General features: G+C 54.7%; 1 protein-coding gene across 1 annotated transcript; it reads right to left on the reverse strand.

The window, feature by feature from the left end:
• Positions 1-6397: 6397 nt before the first annotated feature.
• On the reverse strand, positions 6398-7276 carry LRRC10B (leucine rich repeat containing 10B). The gene has a single exon (XM_068979135.1). It carries the CDS (start codon positions 7274-7276, stop codon positions 6398-6400), a length of 879 nt encoding a protein of 292 aa, XP_068835236.1.
• Positions 7277-21684: the final 14408 nt, after the last annotated feature.

The raw sequence follows: 21684 nt of genomic DNA on the forward strand, positions 1-21684 counted from the left end.
ACCCCACGCCCCCACCCCCGTTCGGAGACCTTCCTTTTCATTCCATCGTGGTCTCTGTCCTTGCATCTCTTGAGCAGCTCACTTTTCCCACCGCCCCTGGTCCCCTAGTTCAGGCGGAGGAAGCAGAGAGCATTCCCGGATCCTGTGAGTTTTAAGGTTGCCCTCCTCCCCCACCAAGAAGCTGTGGTTTCCCTGCCTCCGCGGCTGCAGAGACTAGAACTAGCAGCTCCACGGAAAGGGAAGATTTCAAGATGATCCCTGCTTAAGCCCCCTCATCCCCACGTGGGTCCCGGTGTTGATACAAGACAGCTGGCGACCGCCTTCGAATCCCGGGGTCCTCGCGCTTGCGCCTGGCATTCCCGGAAGACGCCGCCAGGTGGCGCCAGCACATCACAGTCTGTGGACGAGGCCTGGGACCACGGCTCTACCCCCAAATGGGTGACGCCCCAGGAAAGGAGACTCTGGAAAAGGTCCCCCACTTTGCACGGCAAAAGCATGGGCAGTTGGGAACCATGTTCCTTAAGCAGACTTCCCTTTGAGCTGAGCGTTCTGATCACATTTTTGCCCATATCAAAAGTTTCTTACATAGACTCTCACGCCTTCGCCCCTACACCTGACCCTAAGGATCTGGAGGAATATCATACAAAGTAAGTGAATCATTTTGTAGAGTGAAGAGTGCTAACGTAAAGCAAGTAGTCACCCACATTCCTTGTAAATCCCAGTTTTTCTATATTGTAGCTTTGCTTAAAATGGGGGTCTGCCCTCATAGCACGGCCCTTATCGGGCAGGCCGGGGAACCAACCCCCAGCGGGGAGGGAGGGCAGCTGCTCCGGAGACAGTGGAAGCGAAGAAAGGTTGCTGTTGGAAGCTCTGAGAAGCGGAGGGGCTCTGCCAGCCTCCATCCCGCCCTCAAATCCTGTGCCCCTCCACCCCGAGGCCGGTGGGACAGCAAGCCCCGCTCCAGGTCCACTTGCCTGCTACAGAGCTCTCGGGAATTGGACCAACTAGCACTGAGTGGGCGGGGCAACTGCGTCCCCGTTTTCCGAGCCCCGCCCACGAAGCTCTTAGCCAATCACATTCAGAGAGCCTCACCTGGCCCTGCCTATTCCAAACCTGACCGCACCCAGGCGCAGCGATGAACCCCGCGTGGGGTTCTCCAACCCGCGACGTGCAGCCTAAGCTCTGGGACGCGGGGGAGCGGTGGCAAGCGGCGGGCCAAGGGCAAGGTGGGCTAGCAAGGGAAGAGGCGGGTGGTATGGGTGAGGGCGGGGGCAGGTCTAAGGTTTTAGGGAACAGAGAAAGGGGGAACTTGGGGGTGGAGGAAGGGCACGGCCCTGTTGCCATCCCAGGACCTTGGACAGATCACCCACACTCCCGGGGCCTCAGTTTCCCCATCTGTAAAATGATGGTAATAATACTTCACCTACCTCATGGGGGAGGTTGTAAGGCCGCCGTCACCTGACCTGGGGGTGGAGGCTGGAGGATTCTGAAGGTGCTACCCGCGAGCAAAGTATTATTACCGAAGCCTGAAGGCAAGGCCCGCCTGCCCCTCCCCCCACAGAGCCTCCGGGGATAGCTGAGGCCGGCCTGGGCCCACCTATCTCTTCTCCACTGTGTCCCTGCACCCTTCTTGAGCGTCATCCACCATCTTTGTGGGCACCCTAGAGTTAGTCGTTAACTTGTTCAGGTATCCTTTCTTGTGACCATCACCCCACATAACTGCTGTATAAATTCCACCTGCCCCAGGACCCCGCACCTGCCCACCGGCGCTAGACGCCAGGGAAGGGACAAGGAAAACAGCCACACAAAAAGCCAAGGGGAGTCCCCAGAGTCCCCAGTCCTGCTGGGGCCCCAGGGGTGGGGATTGGTGGTTTCTGTTTGTACTGTGTTTGAGTCCTTGAGCGCAAGTGTTTTATAAAAAAAAAAAAATCTACGACAAAAACCCACCGTCACAAAAAAAAAAAAATTGCAGCGAAGAGAAATGAAGAAAAACTGAAGAAAAAAAGAGGGGAAAAAAAAAAACCATACAAAAATTTTCCACTACATGCACCCTCTAAGCCAGCAAGATTTCCTCTTTGCAAAATCATATTTTTGTGGGGATGGGCCCTGCTTTTTGTGGCAAGGCCCGTTCTGATTAATAAAGGATCGTGAAAAAGTAGGGCCTTGGCTGTTTCCTCCGTGGGTCCTAGCCCTCCACTATCTCCCAGGGGAAGAGGAAGTGGGGGATGGGGATGGATAGCCTGGGGCCAAGTCTCCCCTCACCTGTCACCTTTGGGATTCAGCTTCACTTGATGAGGCCCTTCTAGCCTATCTTCAGGTTGAGAATATGAACCCACCAGCTACCCAGAAATCCAGGAAGCAGCCATACCCCCTGGGTCATGCCTAAAGCAAAGCTTATTGGGAGTGGAGTCTCCTTAGGGCTTACAGGGTGCCCCTCTAGTTCACCCAGCCCCGCATGCCCTCCCCACAGTTCCCAGGGGACCCTCACCACCCTCCAAGGCAGGTGAGACAAACCAAAGGGAGACCCTTCACCTTTCCCACCACCAACGTGAACTCTGACAGGGCCACTGTCGTTTCAGGCCAGCGTGTCCTCTCTGTTCCCTGTGGAGTTCTGGGCTGTTGGCTGGACCTGAGCCTTCTCTCCAACCCTTTTCTGGTTTCATCCTTTAGAATTAGAAAAGTCTCAACTCAGTCCCTGCCTGAGGACCTAGGAAGCTGGGCCCCAGTAGACACAGAGGCCCCAGGGCAAGCTGTTTCCTTCCGCAGTTCCCTCCATCCACAGAAGAGCAATAACAATTCTTGCCCTTTCTTCCTTCCCTCTTGCATACAGCCCGGGGGAAACCGAGGCTTGGCAGCTCTCCCGGTGCTTTCAGAAGGGAAGCGCTACACCTGTTACGGGCGCACAGGAAAGGAGAGCCCTCCACTGTTGTGCGTCCACCTGCTGGCCCCTGTCCACCCCTATTAGAGGGGCCACCTTGCCTCTTGCTCCCCCGTACCTGGGGCTGGCAGCTTTCTTCTCACTCTGCACTAAGTACTCCCACCTGAAGCTGCCTGCCCTCTCCCCTTCTGCCCCATACTGACGATATGGTTTAAATGTCTCCGGTTCAGAGGTTGGAGGGAGGCCTAGGGTCAGGTAAGTAAGCCTCACAAGCAGTTCTTGCCAGGACTTCTGCTCGATCTGGAAAATCTAGGCTAAAAAGCAGGATAGCTCAGCCTGGCAGAGGTGACAGCCCCTTGCCGTGGGTTCCAGGCCTCTCTCCTCCTGCACTTCTGTCTTCTTCCTGCCTTCACTTCATGGGGTTTCTCTTCATCCCTGCTTGCAGAGGCTCCCCCATCCTTCCCTGTGCCTGGGACCACTGCCCTCTGGTCTCTTTCTCCTGCCAGTCCCTCTTGGATGGCGCTTTCTGGAAGGCCATCTCAGGCCACATTCTGCTCGCCTCTCCCTCCCCCACAAAGACAACCAGAAGGACGCGGGTTGAACGTGCTGTATGCCCTAGCCGTGGCTCCCCTGACCTGTCTCCCCTGAAGACGCCCCGCTCCCTGTGTCTGTGTCCTGTGTGTACAAGTTGTGCCACCTTTAGACTGTGAGCCCCACCCCCGGGCAGGGACCCCTGTCTGAATACATGTTCTGCGTGGCACACTCAGGTGTGCTAATAAATGTCCATTCTGAGAACAAGAGTGCCCAGGTGTCTTAAGGAAGCTTTGGGGCAATGGCTAAGCAAGCCCATGTGATGGCACTGGAAGGAAGGGAGGTGCTTCTGGGCAGGGCCCCCAGTTTCTGAGCACCCTGTTCTCCTGCTTTCTGAAGTGGGAAGAGGGGGATGATGGTAACGAATCCAGGAAGGCATCCAGTCTCTGCTGCTCTGCCAGCTGGGAGGGCTGGCTGTTGGGAGGCTCCAGGAGGAGGAAGAGAGGCTATGATTCCCACTGACTCCACACCCAGACCTGACCACCAGCCACAGGCAGGTAGCATCTCCCGTGTCGGACTGAGCACTGGGTTAGCAGGCCTAACATCCACTTATGGGCAAGTCACTTACCTCCCCGGGCCTGTTTTTTGCCCTGTTGCTGCCTCTGCTCTCATCTCATCACCACCCCCACAGCCTGCCTCTGCCCTGCATCCCTGGCACAAACACTGAACTCTTCCAGGGCTTCCCTGCCCTGTTCCCCCACAACCAACCCACCCCTTACTGTCCCCCCAACAATGTGGGGAACCGCTGACCTGGCCATTGTTACAAGTGCCCCTATAAAAATCATCTCCCTTTCTCCCTGCTCCTCCAAGGCCAAGTGATAAGTCACGGGTAGCTGGGGGCTGGGGAGCAGGTGGGCCAGTGGGGAGGGACCACCAGCCCTGATGGAGCCTCAACAGGGGTAGCGTGGCACCTGAGGGTCTCTGGGAGGGACACAGCCAAACCCCAGGCTCCTTTTCTTCCTTGAGAAGAAGGCAGCCTCTAGTCTTCCCCATTCTACAAGCACTTTGTGCATTTGGAGGCCTTCACTCTCCCAAGCTGATTCCTTCAGATCCATTCCTGGCCTCCTCCTGATCTGCAGGCCCAGCCCAGTAGCCAGCAAGCTGCTGGGCCAAGCCTGACCTTTGGGCCTTATATGACATTATCCTTGTTGTCATGGTGATGGTGGCCTGGCAGCATCTTCTCATGGGACATGGGCCTCCAGGCTTGACGTTTTACAATTTTCTCTCTTAAAAAAAAAAAAAAATTAACTCTTTTTATCCCCTCCTTAACAATGAAGAGAGAAAGTAATGACTGAGCTAAAAAAAAAAAAGCGACTAAGAGAAAGAAACAGAGAGAGGAACATGGAGCCAGGAAGATGGAAGGAGGGAAGAATAGTCACAGATGGGGAGGAACAGGGTCAGTACCAGTGAAAGAATAGAGAAAGGTCAGCCCAGCCTGAGATTCAAAAATATATTAAGAGTCAGGAATCTGAGAACGAAGCTGGAGAAGACTGGGGAAGGGAGGCTGGGGGTGGGGGGCAGTGGCTGGGTGGCAGAAAGATACAGCCAGATGGAAGAGCAGTCTTGAGCAGCCAAAGCCATTTGTGACTGAAGACAAGCTCTCCTGCCCCAGACAGGACACAACAGTTGGCTGGGGCCACTGTGACGCAGGGCTGGGGCACATGGACAAAGGGCAGTGCCAGGGGCAGCCCAGAGTCCCCACAGCAACGGGACCCAGTGCTCCCAGGGCTTATAAATAAACAGGCATGTGGGAAACGCACATTCTTTCTCCAAGAAATATAATTTATGTTTACAGCCAGTTTTTTTTTTTTCTCTCTTCCTAAAGAAAACACCACCATGTGGGGCCCCCGCCCCAGACAGTGTCCCTGAGTGGCCCTGGCCCTGGGCCTTCCTCCCATTATTGCTTGGATGGGAAAGATCTGACCCTGGGAACTACAGAGCAAAGCCTCATTCCTCACCCCCTGGAGGCTGTCCTGGTGACGGAGAGGAGGCACACAGGGCTTGTCCCCTGCCCCGTGCCGTGCCAGCCACCCTGACGCTGCCCATTTAAGGGAATGGAGAGTCCAGGCGGTGGCTACACAGGAGCAGCCACCCGGAGCAGAGAGCCTCTCTCTTGGTGCAGGAGGCCCTGGAAGCACAGTGGCTTCTTTTCAAACCTGACAGCTGGAAGGCTCAGGCCATGGGGAAGGGAGGGCCTGTTCTCTTTGCAGCAAGATTCCGCACACAATCTGGGAGAAGAGAACAGAATAAAAGGCAGGGGCAGAGACCTTGCCTTCTGGGTGACCCCCTTATCCCCACCCCTTCCCCACACAAAATTTAGGAGGCCTGGAGAGGGAGGTATGTACCATGAGCCCCCGTGGAGGGGCAAGGGCAGCTGTGGTGTTTGGTCCCCAATCCCCGGCTCCCACACCTGTCTGTCCAGGGCACAGGCTCCAGCTCCAAGCCCCCCGCCCCTGGCCCAGGCCTCCTTCTGTTTGCACTTCTGCCTCATGCAGGCATGTGGTCCACCCAGAGGTAGTGGCTCCTGGGCCAGAAAGGGTGGACCTAGAAGATCCAAACTCCGGTCGGAGGTGGGGGCCGTGGGCATCTAGACTTAGTCGAGGAGATGATTCCGTGATCAGTGGTGACCCTGGTTCCAGGAAGAAGCTGGTGCCTTTATTGTGTTCTCAGTGACTTTATCAGGGGCCATTCGAGCTATAGGTGGAGAGAGCTGGGACTTCTTGGGCTGACGACTGCCCAGGGACCAGCCGGGAGGCAGTCTTCTCACTACCCTGGAATGTCTGAAGATGGCCACCAGGCCTGCCTGTCCCTGGCAGTGTGCCCAAACTGACCCTTCCTCTGCCCCCAAGTAGGAACCCACCGTTCCCAGGAACCTTGCCAGAGCCCCTCCTCCCAGACTGGCCGAAGCTCATCGCCCAGATCACAGGCTCAGGTGCCCATTCCTGGAGCTGCTTCCAGGGCTCGGAGGCTGTCCCCGGGGGCCCCCAGAGCCCGGGAGCTACCGCCCCCTATGAGCAGGTCTTCTTCCTCTTCATCCTCAAAGGCCCGCGCTGGGCGCCTGGGCAGCGGCCGGGGCGTGGGCTCGTCGCGCTCGGCCATGCGCTCGACGGCGCCCTCGCCCACAAGGAAGACTGTGTCGGCCACGCGGGGGGGGCCAGTGACCGGGTTGTGGTCGTAGGAGAAGACGCGCAGGGCGCGCAGCGGGTGCAGGTCCGGGAAGCCGCCCAGGCGGTTGCGGTCTAGGTCGAGGATGTGCAGGCGGCCCATGCGCAGCAACGCGGGCGGGAATTCCTCGAAGCGGTTGCCGTAGAGCCAGAGACCGCGCAGGCCCGTCATGCGCGGCAGCTCCGCGGGCAGCGCGCGCAACCGGTTGTCGCCCATCTGCAGCGACTGCAGCGCCACCAGGCGCAACAACGGGCGCGGAAAGCGCCGCAGGAAGTTGCCCTCGATCCAGAGGCAGCGCAAGCTCTGCAGCTGCGCGAAGTCGGCGGGCAGCGCCAGCAGCCGGTTGCTGCCCAGGTAGAGGCGCGTGAGGCGCGGAAGGCGACACAGGCCGTCGGGCAGGCGCTCGAGTTTGTTGAAGTCGAGCGCCAGGATGCGCAGCTCGCGCAGCTCCTCGATCTCCTCGGGCAGCTCGCGCAGCCCGGTGCCGCTCACGTACAGCTTCTGCAGGCGGCTCAGCGCGCACACGGCGCTGGGAAGCCGCCGCAGCCGCCTCCCGCTCAGCTCCAACTGCTGCTCGCCGCTGCGCAGTTGCTCCTCAGCGTCCGACGGCAGCTCGTCCGGCGTAGACTCGGCGATGCCCATGGTCACCGGCCCCGGGCGGGGCCACCGCCGCCACCGCCCGGCATCGCCCCGCCCTGGCGGCCCCTGGGCCTCCTAGACGGGGCCGAGGCCGCGCTGGCTCCGGGACCCCCCGCCCCGGCCTGTCCCTGCTCCGCGAGGGAGGCCGTGCGGGGCGGGGAGGAGGCGCCCCCCTGGGGCCCCGCCGCGGCGCGCCGCGCTCGGCCGCCCGCCCTCCGGCCTCCGCCGCTCCCTCCGCTGGAGGCCGACTGGTTCGAGTTAGCGCGGATTCTCAGCTTGGAGACCCGTCGCCCTGGCAACCCCCGACGCGCGCGCGGCTGCCAATGAAGCGGAAGGAGGGCGGGGCGGGGCCAAGGTGCGGCTGAGTTGGGTCCTGGAGCCCCGGCCCGCGGCCCGCTTTCCCACCGGTCGGGCACCGGAGACAGCACTAACCCAGGGAACCCAAGAACCGCGCCCCTCAAGCCTGGCTCCGTGCCAACACAAACCCGACGACTGACGCTGTCTACGCTTCCAGCCACCGCGAGCCGTTTGGTGTGCGGTTTGCAGGCGCCCAGAGCTGCCAGTCCAAGAAGGAAACAAGGAGTGAGGAAATGCCGGCGCGCGACCCAAGCCTGGACAAGTAGCTCTCCAGGAGGGACTGAGAGGCGAGGTCAACGCCCGCCGTTCGTGTCCAGCGGCGTGCGTCCAGTCTTCCCGCTAGGGTCACATTAGGGGAGTAACTCAGAACAGTGCTCTTTCTGGGCTTTTTCAGGGTGGGTCGAGGATCTGCGGGGACCCAAGCTTGGCTCCGTACCTCTCCCCGCTCGGTACACCCTCAGCGCGCCGCAGGTTCCCGGTTAGCGCACTCACCCCTTCTGCCGAGTTCCTCCAGCTGTGCTCAAGGTCGGTGGGTAACTGCGGTGGACAGAGGACTGGAGCACACGAGCGCCTTTGAGCACCACAAACGGTGACCACACTCGTTCTGTAACGCTTCCTCTTGCACACGCTCTCACCAGCAGCCTTTTTGCCCCTGACTTCTCCCCTCCTACTCCAAGCCCTCCTGCTAGAGCTGCCAGCAGAAACACTCCCTCTGGTTTATTGCCAGCCTGTCATGTGCCCAGCACTGTACTAAAAGCATTGCGTTGAATCCTTGCCACAAACCTGTGAGGTAGGTACCCTCACTGCCCCGATTTTTAAGATGGAGAAACTGAGGCTCAGAGAGGTTTGACATGAGCTGGGTGACTTGCTTGGGGCTTCCCCGGTGGCTCAGCCGTAAAGAATTCGCCTGCAATGCAGGAGATGCAGGAGACACAGGTTCAATCCCTGGGTCAGGAAGATCCCCTAGAGAAGGGCATGGCAACCCACTCCAGTATTCTTGCCTGGGAAATCCCATGGACAGAGGAGCATGGTGGGCTACAGTCCATAGCGTCGCACAGAGTCAGACACAGCTGAAGTGACTTAGCATGCACACGTGCACGGGTGACTTCTCCAAGGTCACCCTGCTCGCTAGTGGCTGAGATTTAAACCAGGCAGGGGACTTCCCTGCCTGTCCAGTGGTTAAGGCTGGTGCTTCCGTTGCAGGGGGCACAGGTTCCATTCCTGGTTGAGGAACTAAGATCCCGCATGCCTCACTGCTTGGCCAAAAATAATAATAAATAAAAATAAAACCAGGCAGACTGCCTCTCCAACGTGTGTTCTTAACCATGTGTATGTGTGTGCTCAGTCGTGTCCGACTCTCTGCGACCCTATGGACTGTAGCCTGCCAGGCTCCTCTGTCCATGGGACTTCCCAGGCAAGAATACTGGAGTGGGTTGTCAATTCCTTCTCCAGGGGATCTTCCCAACCCAAGGGTCAAACCTACGTCTCTTACATCTTCATTGGCAGGCAGGTTCTTTACCACTAGCACCACTTGGGAAGCTGCTCTTATGTACTTATGGGATTAAGAATGCCTTCGTCATCAGAGTTAGAGGCTCTGCCGTGAGAAAATTCGTGGTCAGAAGTGGAGTCATTTCCATTTATTGGAGTAGTCTTAACCATGTACCACTCCAATAAATGGAAACGACTCCACTTCTGACCATGAATTTTCTCACGGCAAAGCCTCTAATTCTGATGGTTATAATCCCATAAGAAAGATGAGGAAAGTGGTCCCAGAGGGATTAGGCAACTTGCTGAAGATCGCAGAGTGATGAGAGAATACAGTCAGGGAGTCAAGTCTGTAGGCTTCATCGCAGACTGATGAGAGAATACAGTCAGGGAGTCAAGTCTGTAGGCTTCAAGCCTTGTGCATCCTGCCTTCCCATCTTGACTGGTGTGTTGATAACGGGCTGGGCGACTTCTCTGATGGTTCAGTGGGTAAGACTCCACGCTCCCAATGCAGGGAGCACAGGTTCCATCCCTGGTCTGGGAACTAGATCCCATATGCCGCAACTACGAGTTTGCATGCTGCAACTAAGACCTGGGACAGCCAAATAAATAAAATAATAAATTAAAAAAAAAGATAATTGGCTGATGGGACAGACCTCTAGACTGCATCTTGCCCTTTGACCCATCCCCAATTTTTTCCCCACTACAGGCAGGGCAGGAGGCCAGTCCAAGGACAGACAGCAGGGGCCGATGCAAGAAGAGGATGAAAACCACAACCCCTGAAATGTAAGCTGGGCGGGGCAGGCACACTTGTCTCCTTCCCTGCTGGCACAGGGTCTGGCACATAGCGGTGGTTCAGTGAAAACTGTCCACATTTTAAAAGATGAAGGCAAACTTTACATACCGTGAAATGCATAGGTCGTATGTATACGGTCTGGTGAGTTCTGACAGATGTAAACACCGTGTCATGCTTCCATCACTCAGAGTTCCCTCCCACCTGCCTCTTCCAGACAATCCCCACCTCCTAGCGGCAACGGTGATCCTGACCTCTATCATCATGGATCAGGTTTGCCTGCTCTTGAATTTCATATAAATGGAATTATTCCGTGTGTATCTTTTTTTTTTTTTTTTTTTTGGTCCTGGCATCTTTTGCTCAGATGCTTGATATCTATGTGTTGGATAAAGGAACAAAAGGGCAGGGCAGTAGCAGTTTTAATCAGGCGAGGGATGTCACGGGGCGAACAGGTGATGGGGAACACAGAGGCAGGTATTGCTCTGAGCTGGGAGCTAGCCTCGGATCGCTGCCCTGGAATGAAGACTAACAAGATGCGAGCTGAGTAGAGGAACCAGAGGATAAGTGGGGCTCAGACACCAGATCTGGGATGGAGGAGGATTCTGAGCCCCAGGCAGTGGGATTTCAAGCTCCTTCTGGATCTCCCCTAAGCCCCAAACCAACTCTCTCCCTTCTACTCTTTTGGGAGAACTTCTGGGAAGAGCTGACACCTCAGAGACCAGAAAGCTAGGAAAACCCAGCCAGGCAGCTGGGACAAGAAAGAGTGCCTCCCCATCCCACCCCACCGCCTAGAGCCACCCCCCACCCCCGCCAGCAGTTTCCCCAAGGGAACATTCGCTGTGGAGGAGGGAGCCCAGCCAGCCCCCCTCACCACATGCTTGGGGCTGGCGCTGCAGCACCAGGCAGCCCTCTTGGGCTCTGCCAGCACGGGCAGGACCCCTGAGCCCCTGCCACCCCAGCCCCGGCCTTGGCAGAGCTTCCTGGGCTCAAGGGTACAGGGGACCAGCCCTCTTCTTTCTTGCTTGCTCTCGGTAGATGCTGTGCCTTCGCCTCCCACCAGGCCCTTCTCAGTGGGGAAAGGTAAAGTGCACTGTCGTTCTGGGCCCACGCAGGCTGGCAGCGGGGCAATCGTGTTGATGAATCACGCCGGCGCTGCGGGCGCCCAGCCCTTGTTGAGGCGTCACTAATGAATTAGCTTCAGCCCCAGCACGGGGCCTCTCAGCCTTTCCCCACTCCCTGGAAAGGCAGGAAACTGAAACCTGGGAGCCAGGAGGGGCTCTGACAGCTCCAGGAATTCACCCAGACCCTGGCCAGCCCCTCTGCCCACACGTGCTGGAAAAACGTCCAAAGGCCAGGCCCCTCAGGCCCCCTGAAACAGCCTCTCCATTCCTAGTCAGGAGCTAGAACTGTCCCACCCGCCTCCAAATCCGTTGTTTTTTTTTTCTTTTTTAAAGAAATTTTTGAAATACAGAAAACGTACAGAGCTTTCTGTGATAAACACCCCTGTGCCCAGAATCCAGCGCTAACAGTTGCTCACATTGTGTCACACTTGCTTTATATCTAGTTTCTTTTAAATAAAAGGAAGAAAACAGCACATGTCATGTAGAAGTCCCCTTTGTTGCCCCTCCTGTGCCCCCATGACCACCCCAGCGCCCTGCCTCACTGACCCTCCCACGACCCCTCTGGTTCCCACCCCCACCATCCCCTGTTCCAACCCCCCATCTCCCCCTCACCTCCCACCCCCTCATCTTTGGAGCCAGGACCTCTGTGGCTGCTGGGACTTGAATAAGATCAAGGAATGCTGGCATCATCTGTTCTTAGAAAGCAAGGCTTTGAGCCTATTAGAGCCAACCATGAAATGCCAGCCCTGGGAGTGTGGTTGGTACATCGGAAAATCACAGGTTCTGTTAAGAAGCCAGGGACCCTCACCCCAGAAAAGTGCATGGAGGCAGGAACTAAATGACACTTACAATCCCCATGGTTCCTCATCTCCCGAGGGTCTAGTCCAACTCCCTCATTTGGCCAAAAAGGAAGTGACAAGGTCCTTTGTACCACGGCCCACTCCATTTACCTGTACCAGCCAGAAATTGAGTCCTCACCTTCATTCAGGTATTCATTCAACAACCATGAAGCCCCTGCTCATATGCCCAGACGCTGCGGTCACATATGCATGTGACCCTCAGAGACGGAAAAAAACCCTGCCTTTGTGAAACTTGCATTCCTATGAGTGCAGATAATCAACAAACTGCATTTGAACATGTCAGGCAATGGCCAAGTTGCAGAGGAGCTAAAATAAGAGAGGACTGAGGACCCCACTTAAGACAGAGTGGCCAGGGACGTCCCTGGTGGCCCAGTGGTTACGAACTCACCTTCCAGTGCAGGGGATGTGGGCTTGATCCCTGGTCAGAAAATTAAAATTTCATATACGTTGGGGCAACTAATCCCAGACCCAGATACCAGAGAGAAGCCTGGACTCCCCAAAGAAGAGCCTGCGAACCTGCAATGAAAGACTCCTCAGGTTGCAACGAAGACTCAATGCAGCCATACATAACCACATAAATAAATAAATATCAAAGGGAAAACAGAGATAAAAAGTAAAAACCAAGTGGCCAAGGAGGCCTCGTTGGCAGGATGGCATTTGAGCAAAGACTGGAAGGAGGAGAAACAGACAAAGCAGACAGACGTCTGAGGAAAATAGGTTCCTGGCAGAGGGGACGGCAATGCCAAGACCCCAGGGCAGGAGTGTGCCTGGGCGTTCTGGAGCCACAGAATGCCCCCCCCCCCCCCCCCCGGAGCAAGGGTGGGTGGGGCTCGGCAACAGCCGAGGACAGAGAGGAAGGGACAGGGCAGACCATGGCCGGCTCGTGGACTCCTGTGAAGGCTTTCGCTTTGACCCTGGGTGAGAGCTCCCTGGGGGCTTTGAGCAGAGAAGTGACATGATTTGACGTACATTTTAACAGGATCCGTTTGGCTGCAGCTGCAAGAAAGATGTGTGCCTGTGAGGCGCAGGGGGAGGAGGCGGGGGAGTTTGTGCTGCCCGCTCCCCTCCCATCCGAGTTCCCGGCCACAAAGTGATGACGGTTACCATTTACTGAGCACCTCCGGGTTTTCTGATTTACCTTTCTCCATGCCTTGGCCAGGCAGGTGCTAAATCCCTCTGCCCTACAGATGAGGAAAACAGATTCAGAGAAGTTATGTAGCTTGATCAAGGTCACACAGCTGGTCAGGGGCAAAGGCAGGATTCCAACCCAGTCCATCGTATTGCGAGCCAGGCCTCCTCCCACTGTATCTTGTTGCCCCTCTTGGCTGTGGGAAATCAGAAGAACCACCCAGGATGCCCAGGTGATTTCTCCCACCCTGCCGACAGCAGAAAAACTTCCAGGACTGTCCTACTTGGAGATCTTGATTCCAGGCCCTGGGGTTCAGTGTTTGCCCAGCTGGGGGTGTCCTAGAACCCTCAGTCTAGCCTCAGTTCAGTTCAGTCGCTCAGTCATGTCCGACTCTTTGTGGCCCCATGAACTGCGGCACGCCAGGCTTCCCTGCCCATCACCAACTCCCAGAGCCTGCTCAAACTCATGCCCATCCAGTCGGTGATGCCATCCAAACATCTCATCCTCTGTCGTTCCCTTCTCTTCCTAGTGCAAGTCTAGGAACCCCAGAACAAGCTGGAAAGGGCCAAGTAAAGAGGCCCGCAGGGCTGTGATCTGGGCTCAGGGTTTGCCTATTAGCAAATTCCAGGTAGTCTCTGGCCCCTCACTGGCCCAGAACCTTTCTCTAGACAAACAGACTTACGAGGCTAGACCAGCCTCAGCCTGAGCATCTGCTCCCCAGGCTCCCTGGAAACTGGAGCCTAGACATACCCTGGAGGATCATTTTCTCCTGAAACCAGAGCTCTGAGAATGACCTGCCTGGTCTGTTGAAAGCTGAGAGTGTCATTTTCTAATCAGTAGCCACCCCCACCTCCACAAACCCTCTTCATCTCTCCCAAGGAAACAGGAGCTGGAGCAACACGGCCAAGAGAATGAGACTGACTCAATGGCCAGGGCCTTGCCTCCACACTGTGGATGGAAACCTGATCAAAGTAATGGTTCTAGTAGGTTCCACATTCCAAAATGACTTCTGAGCACTTCCTTCCGAAATAGGCCACAGTGGTCACAGCTGACTGCCGCCCATATGTTAATACCTTCCTAGACCTGTGGCCAAGTGTAGGTCCAATCTTCTGCTCCAAGACTATAAACTCAGGTCCCAACCATGACCACCAAGGACTAGCCTGTCTTGGTCCCCCTCCCTGTGGTGGGGGCTGTTGAGGGTCACCAACTTCTGTTTTCCCCCACTTCTTCCTGAGTTCTCAGGCTGATGGGGTGGGGCCCTGGGATGAGCCCTGAGCCAATGGACGCCGGCAGAAGTGACGCGTGCCGCCTCCCTACACAATCCTCCTCTCTTATTTTCTGCAGTGTCAATGGTGGAAAGGAATTGGAGCCCCGAGGCATCAGCTGGGGATGCACTCTCTGACTCACGTTAGACTATGTAACAAATGAGGAATACATTTTTAATATGTTTAGCCATTTAGAGGTATAGGCTGTTTGTTACAGAATGCACCTGGTCTAACACACTTCCTCTCAGTTTCTCCAATGCACCAGCTTCTTTCTACCCCAGGAGCTTTGCACATGCTGGTCCACCTTCTTCCCATTCTCCTTAACTCACACTGCTCACCCTTAAAATTTCAGCTGAAACCTCCCACTCTCAAAGAATCTTCCCAGATCCTTCAGAATACAGGAGTCAAGCCCTGATGTTACAGATTCTTCAGCTCCCACATTTCTCCTTCAAAGTACTTATTCCAATTATAATTAAATAAATAATTAACTGTGAATTAGTTGAAGTCTGTTTCTGCCCTGGTGGCTAAGAAGGTAAAGAATCTGCCTCAATGCAGGAGACCTGGGTTCAGTCCCTGGGTTGGGAAGATCCCCTAGAGAAGGGAATGGCAGCCCACTCCAGTATTCTTGCCTGGAGAATTCCATGCACAGAGAAGCCTGACAAGCTATAGTCCAAAGAGTCACGAGTCTAAAGCAACTGAGCGACTAACACTTTCACTTTCACTTTCCTCTGTGCTAAAGATGTAAGATGCATGAAGGTGGAGACCTTGCTCATGGATGTTCCATGGTGCTCAGCCCTGTGCCCGCTGCACTGTACCTACTGAATGAACATGTGCTGAATGAATGGATGGGAAGTGTCCCTCCCACAGGATCCCTGGGGCCATCTGTCCTGACTTGAATTACTCACCCTCTCAGAACCTCAGTTCTCACAACTGGAGAAAGTCCCAAACCGTGGTGGAATTGGGGGTGGGGAAGAAGGGGGAGGAGGGGAGCTAGGGATAGCTAGGTTACTTGGGCCAGGCATAAAATTTAAGGGGGCACCAAAAAAACTCAGTAATCAAGAGAAATAATAGTTTAATGCAATAAAAGCAGGGTCATAGCCAGTGCTGTGATCCGCAGTGGACCATGTGTCAACAGGAAAAGTCAGTGATACGAATCCTGTGTTTAAATTTCACTACTGTGTTCCTCATGAGGTTTTTTGCATTAATTTTGATTTTTTAAATTACTGCATTAAACTAATATTTGTCTGCATTCCTTGGTTTGGCAGCACTTCTTTAAATCTGCCCAAAGCAGTGCCTCACTCGCCTCACCCTAGTCCCAGACCTGGAATCCTCCTCTCCACGAAGGATCATGTGTCAGTGAGATAACGCTGGAGCTGGGCATTATCTTGAGATAGCAACTGATGCTCCTCTGGAGGCAATTTCCTTATATCCCTTCCCCTCCATTCAGATGCTAAATTGGCTTCTCAAATTCCACTCTCCAAAGGAAACTCAGAACAAAGAGTCAAATCCTTGGCTTTAAGTTGCAAAAGAGGCTTTGAAACACAGAGCAGGTTCTAACAGAGAAATACTTTTTGTTAAGTCAAAAAGCTAGGCTTTGAACTTGGAGAGCCAGGAGCTGATGCTGTAAGCCCTGGAACGAGGAAGTGTGATCCCACCCAACGGGAGATGAAGGCTCAACAGGCAGGCGGGAGAGAAGGGGGTGAGGTGGGGTGGTGGCAGAGCCACACTCCTAAACATGGATGCTGGCCCGGGCTGAGCCTGAGGGTGCCATGAAAAGATCCCAAGTGGGCCTTTGCTGTTGGCTCAGTGGTAAAGAATCCGCCTGCCAATACAGGGGTTACTGGTTCGATCCCCGGTCCAGGAAGATCCCATGTGCCACAGATTAAACTAAGCCCATGGGCTACAACTACAGAGCCTGTGCTCTGGAGCCCATGCTCCACACTAAGAAAAGCTGCCACAGTGAGCAGCCCCTGCTTCCAGTAACTGGAGAAAAGCCCACGGACCGGCATTTCCCTTAGCAGGTGTGTCCTGAGGTTATAACAGCTCCTCCCGCCCCGCCTGTATGCAGAAGCCTCAATAGAAACGGAGGTGATCTGAACCCTCCCCAGAATCCACAATAGACCCCTGTTTCCTGAGGGGGAGCATCCTGAAGTTTATGCACCCCCAAGGAGGATTTGGTGTGTCAGAAAGCAGGCTGATGGACCTGGAGGTGCTGAGTGTGTGGTCCAGGCAAGGCAGCTGAAGGACTGGTTGCGTGACCCTGGCAACCAGAGGCCAGAGTGTCACTCTTGTTTCCAGGCAGATGCAGGCAGGACAGGTGTGAATGACCAAAGCCCACTTCACATCTCAGGGGAGTCAGCCACAGACAGATGCCTCTCCCCTGACAGCAAGCTCCAGGCAGGTATGCACCTTTCGGGAGATGGAGATGAAAGAGAACAGGAGCAGATCCTGACCAGACTGGATTCTCAGATGGACAGTGTTGCCAACTACATGCTGGCACTTGCCATCTACCGGCTTCCCAGCTGGCTCAGTGGTAAATAATTCACCTGCCAAGCAGGAGACTTGGGTTCGATCTCTGGGTCAGGAAGATCCCCTGGAAAAGGAAATGGCAACTCACTCCAGTATTCTTGCCTGGGAAATTCCATGGACAGAGGAGCATGTCGGGCTGCAGTCCATGGGGTTGCAAAGAGTCAGACGCGACTTAGCAACTAAATAGCAGCAGGAACAGCAGCATCTACCTCTAGAAGGATTACATTATGAGCCGGTGCAGCTGGTGACCTTGAACACCTCCTGAAAGGAGTTCAGGGTGAAGATCAAGAATGAGGCACTCTGTGCTCCTGCAGAAACTGGCAGAACAGATCCTCGGACAGTTAAATATTTTCGAGAAAAAAGTTTTTTGAGTCCAGTTCTTGCATCTCCTCGTACCTAGAAAAGCATTAAAATCCTTCGTGGTGATGTCTGCTCCTCGTGACTAGCAGTAACCTTCATGAGGTTATCAGCAACCTCTGTTAAAAAAACGGCGGGGGGTGGGGGTGGGGTGGGGGAGGGGCTTCCCCGTGACCCAGGTGGTAAAGAATCCACCTGCAACATGGAGACCTGGGTTCAATCCCTGGGTTGGAAAGATCTGCTGGAGAAGGGCATGGCAACCCACTCCAGTATTCTTGCCTGGAGAATTCCATGGACAGAGGAGCCTGGCAGGCTACAGTCCAAGAAAAACATGTGCTTAATTTCATGTATTCTGCCTTCATTAAAATCGCATATACACTGACCTTCCTGTCTACCTTTTTGGAACAATTTCTCAGAGCTATCTGAAATGGTGCCCCTCAGACTATAGTCCTCATTTTGCCCCAAGTAAAACTTCACTCACAACTTTCACGTCGTGATTTTTTTTTCCAGTTGACAGTTTTAATTCAAAGGGGATCAAGTTGGACTGGAAGCAAAGAGATGGGTGTCTAAGTTCACTTACAGAGAGACCGAGGTACGTTTCCAAGCTCCTGAGTATGTGCCTGTGAAATCTACATCTGCTCTGCGGAGGGGATGGCACCTACACGTGGGAACCACGTCCAAGGGGCTCCGGTTGCATCAGGAAACTTATAGATTGGAATGCTATTAGGACAGTGGGGAAGGGCATCTTTCCCCATATCCCACAGAGAGTCCTTCAGGACCAGCCAGGTATGTGAAGCTCTCAGCTCACAGGAGGCATACAGGAAATGCTTATTCCCTTCTTCTTCTTTTTTCTTAAGTCTTTCTAGAATTTGTTACAACATTGCTTCTGCTTTATGTTTCCATTTTTTGGCTCCCAGGCATGTGGGATTGAACTGAAATCCCCAACATTGGAAGGTGAAGTCTTAACCACTGGATCACCAGGAAAGTTGCTTTGTTCCCTTCTTGATGGTAACCCATATGTGAAGGACATTTGAATTCTTTGGGCCTCCCAGCAGTCTCCTGAGTGGGAGAACCCCAAATGCTTTACCAAACAGAACCCACACATCCTACTATGGAAGCTGAAAACTCTGGGAACTCCCAGCCTCCCTGGTAAGTTGGCTGCAGCCACCCAGCACAAGTACCCGTTCCAGATTTTGAATCGGATATGAGAGACGCAGAACAGAAGGGACTGTGTGGAGTCCCTCCTGAGGATGTGTGGGGGTGGTGGCAGCAGGAGGAACAGCATCCAGGGCCCGGCAAGGAGGGAGGCACGTGCTTTCAGGGAGCCCAGGTCCATGGGGCGATTTTGATCACGGTTAGTACTCTTGCCTGGAAAATCCCATGGGCGGAGGAGCCTGATGGGCTGCAGTCCATGGGGTCGCGAAGAGTCGGACACAACTAAGCGACTTCACTTTCACTTTTCACTTTCATGCATTGGAGAAGGAAATGGCAACCCGCTCCAGTGTTCTTGCCCGGAGAATCCCAGGGACAGGGGAGCCTGGTGGGCTGCCGTCTGTGGGGTTGCACAGAGTTGGACACGACTGAACTGACTTAGCAGCAGCAGCTTGGCTGGGTAGCCTCTAACCTTTATTCTCAGGTCCACCTGAAGATTTTGTGAGCTCCAAAGCCTTTTAATAAATTTCTTTTAGCTTAAATAAGCTGAAGTTGGTTTCTTTTTTCTTTATTTATTTTATTAAAGAATATTTATTTATTAATTTGGATGCATTGGATCTTAGTTGCAGCATGCGGGATCTTCATTGCGACCCGGGGGCTTAGTTGTCTAGTGCCTTGTGGGATCTTAATTCCCCGATCAGGGATCATACCTGCATCCACTGCATTGGAAGGTGGATTCTTAGCCACTAAACCACCAGGGAGGTCCCCGAAGTTGGTTTCTGATACTCGCAAAGAGCTGTGACTGCTACGCCACATGGTTGGAGCCCTAAGCGAGTCACATGATCACAGTGGAGGGCCCACTGTCCTGGATCCACAGGGCCTTCACTGTCATAACTAGGAGGCCCCACACTGCCAGATCCTCCTCCTCATATATACTCAGGAATAAGTCTGCCCAGGTTCTTCAATACCAGCTTCCCACACCTGGTGCCAGAGCCCACCAGGAGAAAGAGGATCTGCAGCAAAGCTGTCCTGCCGTAGGGACCACACCTCGCTGGGCCCAGAGCCTCCTAAAGTCTTTTCTAAGCACAGCTTTTTCAGGATCTTGTCCAATCTCTCTCTTAGAATGCCTGTCTTAGATGCCTTCCTGGCCTCTTTACCTGAGGACCTCTGAAGTGCACACACACACACTCACATACCGCTTCAGCAAATAGTGATGGTGAAAGTCGCTCAATCGTGTCTAGCTCTTTGTGACCCCATAGGCTATACAGTCCATAGAATTCTCCAGGCCAGAATACTGGAGTGGGTAGCCTTTCCCTTCTCCAGGGAATCTTCCCAACCCAGGGATAGAACCCAGGTCTCCCACATTGTAGGCAGATTCTTCACCATCTGAGCCACCAGGGAAGCTTAAAGCCCCATGCTTTTCACCAGCTGCACTCCAAGACCCCCAGTGCAGTGATGTGATGGGAAAGGCCATGTATTCCTAGCAGAGACTAAGCTGTGAGCCTCTGGGAGCTGGCTGCATCCCTCTGGCTCAGACTGAACTTGTTTTCACAAAGGTCTTTGCAGCAGTGAAGTTTTATGACTCAAAGAACTTTCTTGGCAAACCTTGTCTGTAGCAGCCTCTTGAGAAGCAAGGAATGTCAGGATGCCTGGAGCAGGAGAACCCAGCAGGCCCTCCTCTGACCTCAAAGAGAGACCTTGGCGGGAGGTGAGCTTCTGGAGTCTGATCCCTCCAGAAATATTTGCTGCTCGGGGAACATTTCCATGGGACTGGGGATCTCTCCAGACAGTCAGAGAGGAAGTTGGGGGTCAGATCCTGCCTTTCAAGCCCCCATCTCTCCGTGTGTAGTAGACCACTGTCCCGCAGCCTCCCCATGCAGGGCTTCCCGCCACCCCCCAGGCCTCCAGTTCCCACCAACCAATGCCTTTTCCCAGCTGGCCAGCTGTCAAGCCCGTGAGCTGGTGGATCTGCGGGTCGCCATGTGACCCGGGCCAGATGGTGCCCATCAACATCAGCTGCCACGGTGCTATAACGGCACTAGCCTCACACATGTCTGCCTGCCGATCGCACAGCACCCAGCACCTGTCTGCATCCTGCCGTCCAGGGCTCCACTCCCCCATACCAATGCCATCAGTGCAGCACCCACCTGCATCCCCAGACTTCCCCCGGAGGGAGGTCCCTTTGCATTCTTGCTCAGAAGATGAAGGCCCACAGAATATTCCCAGCTCCCAGCAGGCTGTGGGGGCTTAATAAAGAATAATCATCCTCATTGTTGATGACACCTCAGAACAGTTTCTAAAATTTCAGTGGGGGGTGGACAGGATTCAATATGGTAGCGGATTCAATGTGAAAGTCCTTCAGTCGTGTCCAATTCTTGATGACCCCTTCATCCTTGGAATTCTTCAGGCCAGAATACTGGAGTGGGTAGCCTTTCCCTTCTCCAGGGGCTCTTCCCAACCTAGGGATCACCTGCTGAAAGGAGAGACTGTCCTGGTTACAGGTGAGCAGAGGCCTGGGGAAATTGGCCTGGGAGAATTGGCCTCAGAGACAGCGCCCCCTTGAGGGGCCTCCGGGTAAGGCTGTCCTGGTGGATCACCTACCCAAACTCTCCCAGACAAGTGAAGGCCTGCTGGCAGAGAAGAGAGCAGAGGAGGGGGCCGTCCAGAGCCAAGCAGGAGGGGACAAAGCTCAGACCCTGTGACAATTTCAAATCCCCGCTTCTATCTGGGACTTGGGTTTTCTCTGCTCCAGCATCAATGTAGCTATTCATCACATGCTAAACTCTTTACACACATCATCTCACTTAGCCCACACACAGGGTGAGCTCTGTTATATTAGCTGTAGCTCATATGATCAGCTGGAGGCAGGAGGCAGCCTCAGAGTTCAGGGAGCTGGAATTTGGACCCAGGGAGTCTGACTCCACAGCTCAGGCCTGGACAGCTACCCTCTGTGGACAGCCCTGGCCCAGAGGAGTACAGGGTGCTGGGCTGACGCTAGCTGGGGGCAGGCGAGAAACTCGACTGATGGGCAGAGGCCAGTCCCTCCCATGCGGTCTCAGTAACACAAATAGCCACAGGGCGAGAACATGTCCACCCCTCCTGCCCTGACAAGGCATAGAGGACTGCTTGGCACTGATCCTGCTATGATCCTGGAACCTGCCAGGGGTCAAGGTTGGAATGTGGGGCCCTCAGGCCACTGCAAGGGAACGTGGTTGGGGCTGGTCAAAGGCCGAGCCAGAGAAGAGAGCAATGGGGCACACGCAGAGGGAGAAGGGGTGACCTGGGGGGCAAAGCACAGTGGTCCCAGGGGCTACAGACATGGCCTCTGGGCAAGGAGGCAGGGCCCACGTAATGTCAGTCACT

The sequence above is a fragment of the Capricornis sumatraensis genome, chromosome 8 (assembly GCF_032405125.1).
Source record: "Capricornis sumatraensis isolate serow.1 chromosome 8, serow.2, whole genome shotgun sequence".
NCBI classification, from domain to species: domain Eukaryota; kingdom Metazoa; phylum Chordata; class Mammalia; order Artiodactyla; family Bovidae; genus Capricornis; species Capricornis sumatraensis.

Bases quoted from the DNA above. Each gene is read 5' to 3' on its own strand.
- LRRC10B (XM_068979135.1), bottom strand. From the start codon at position 7,276: ATGGGCATCGCCGAGTCTACGCCGGACGAGCTGCCGTCGGACGCTGAG.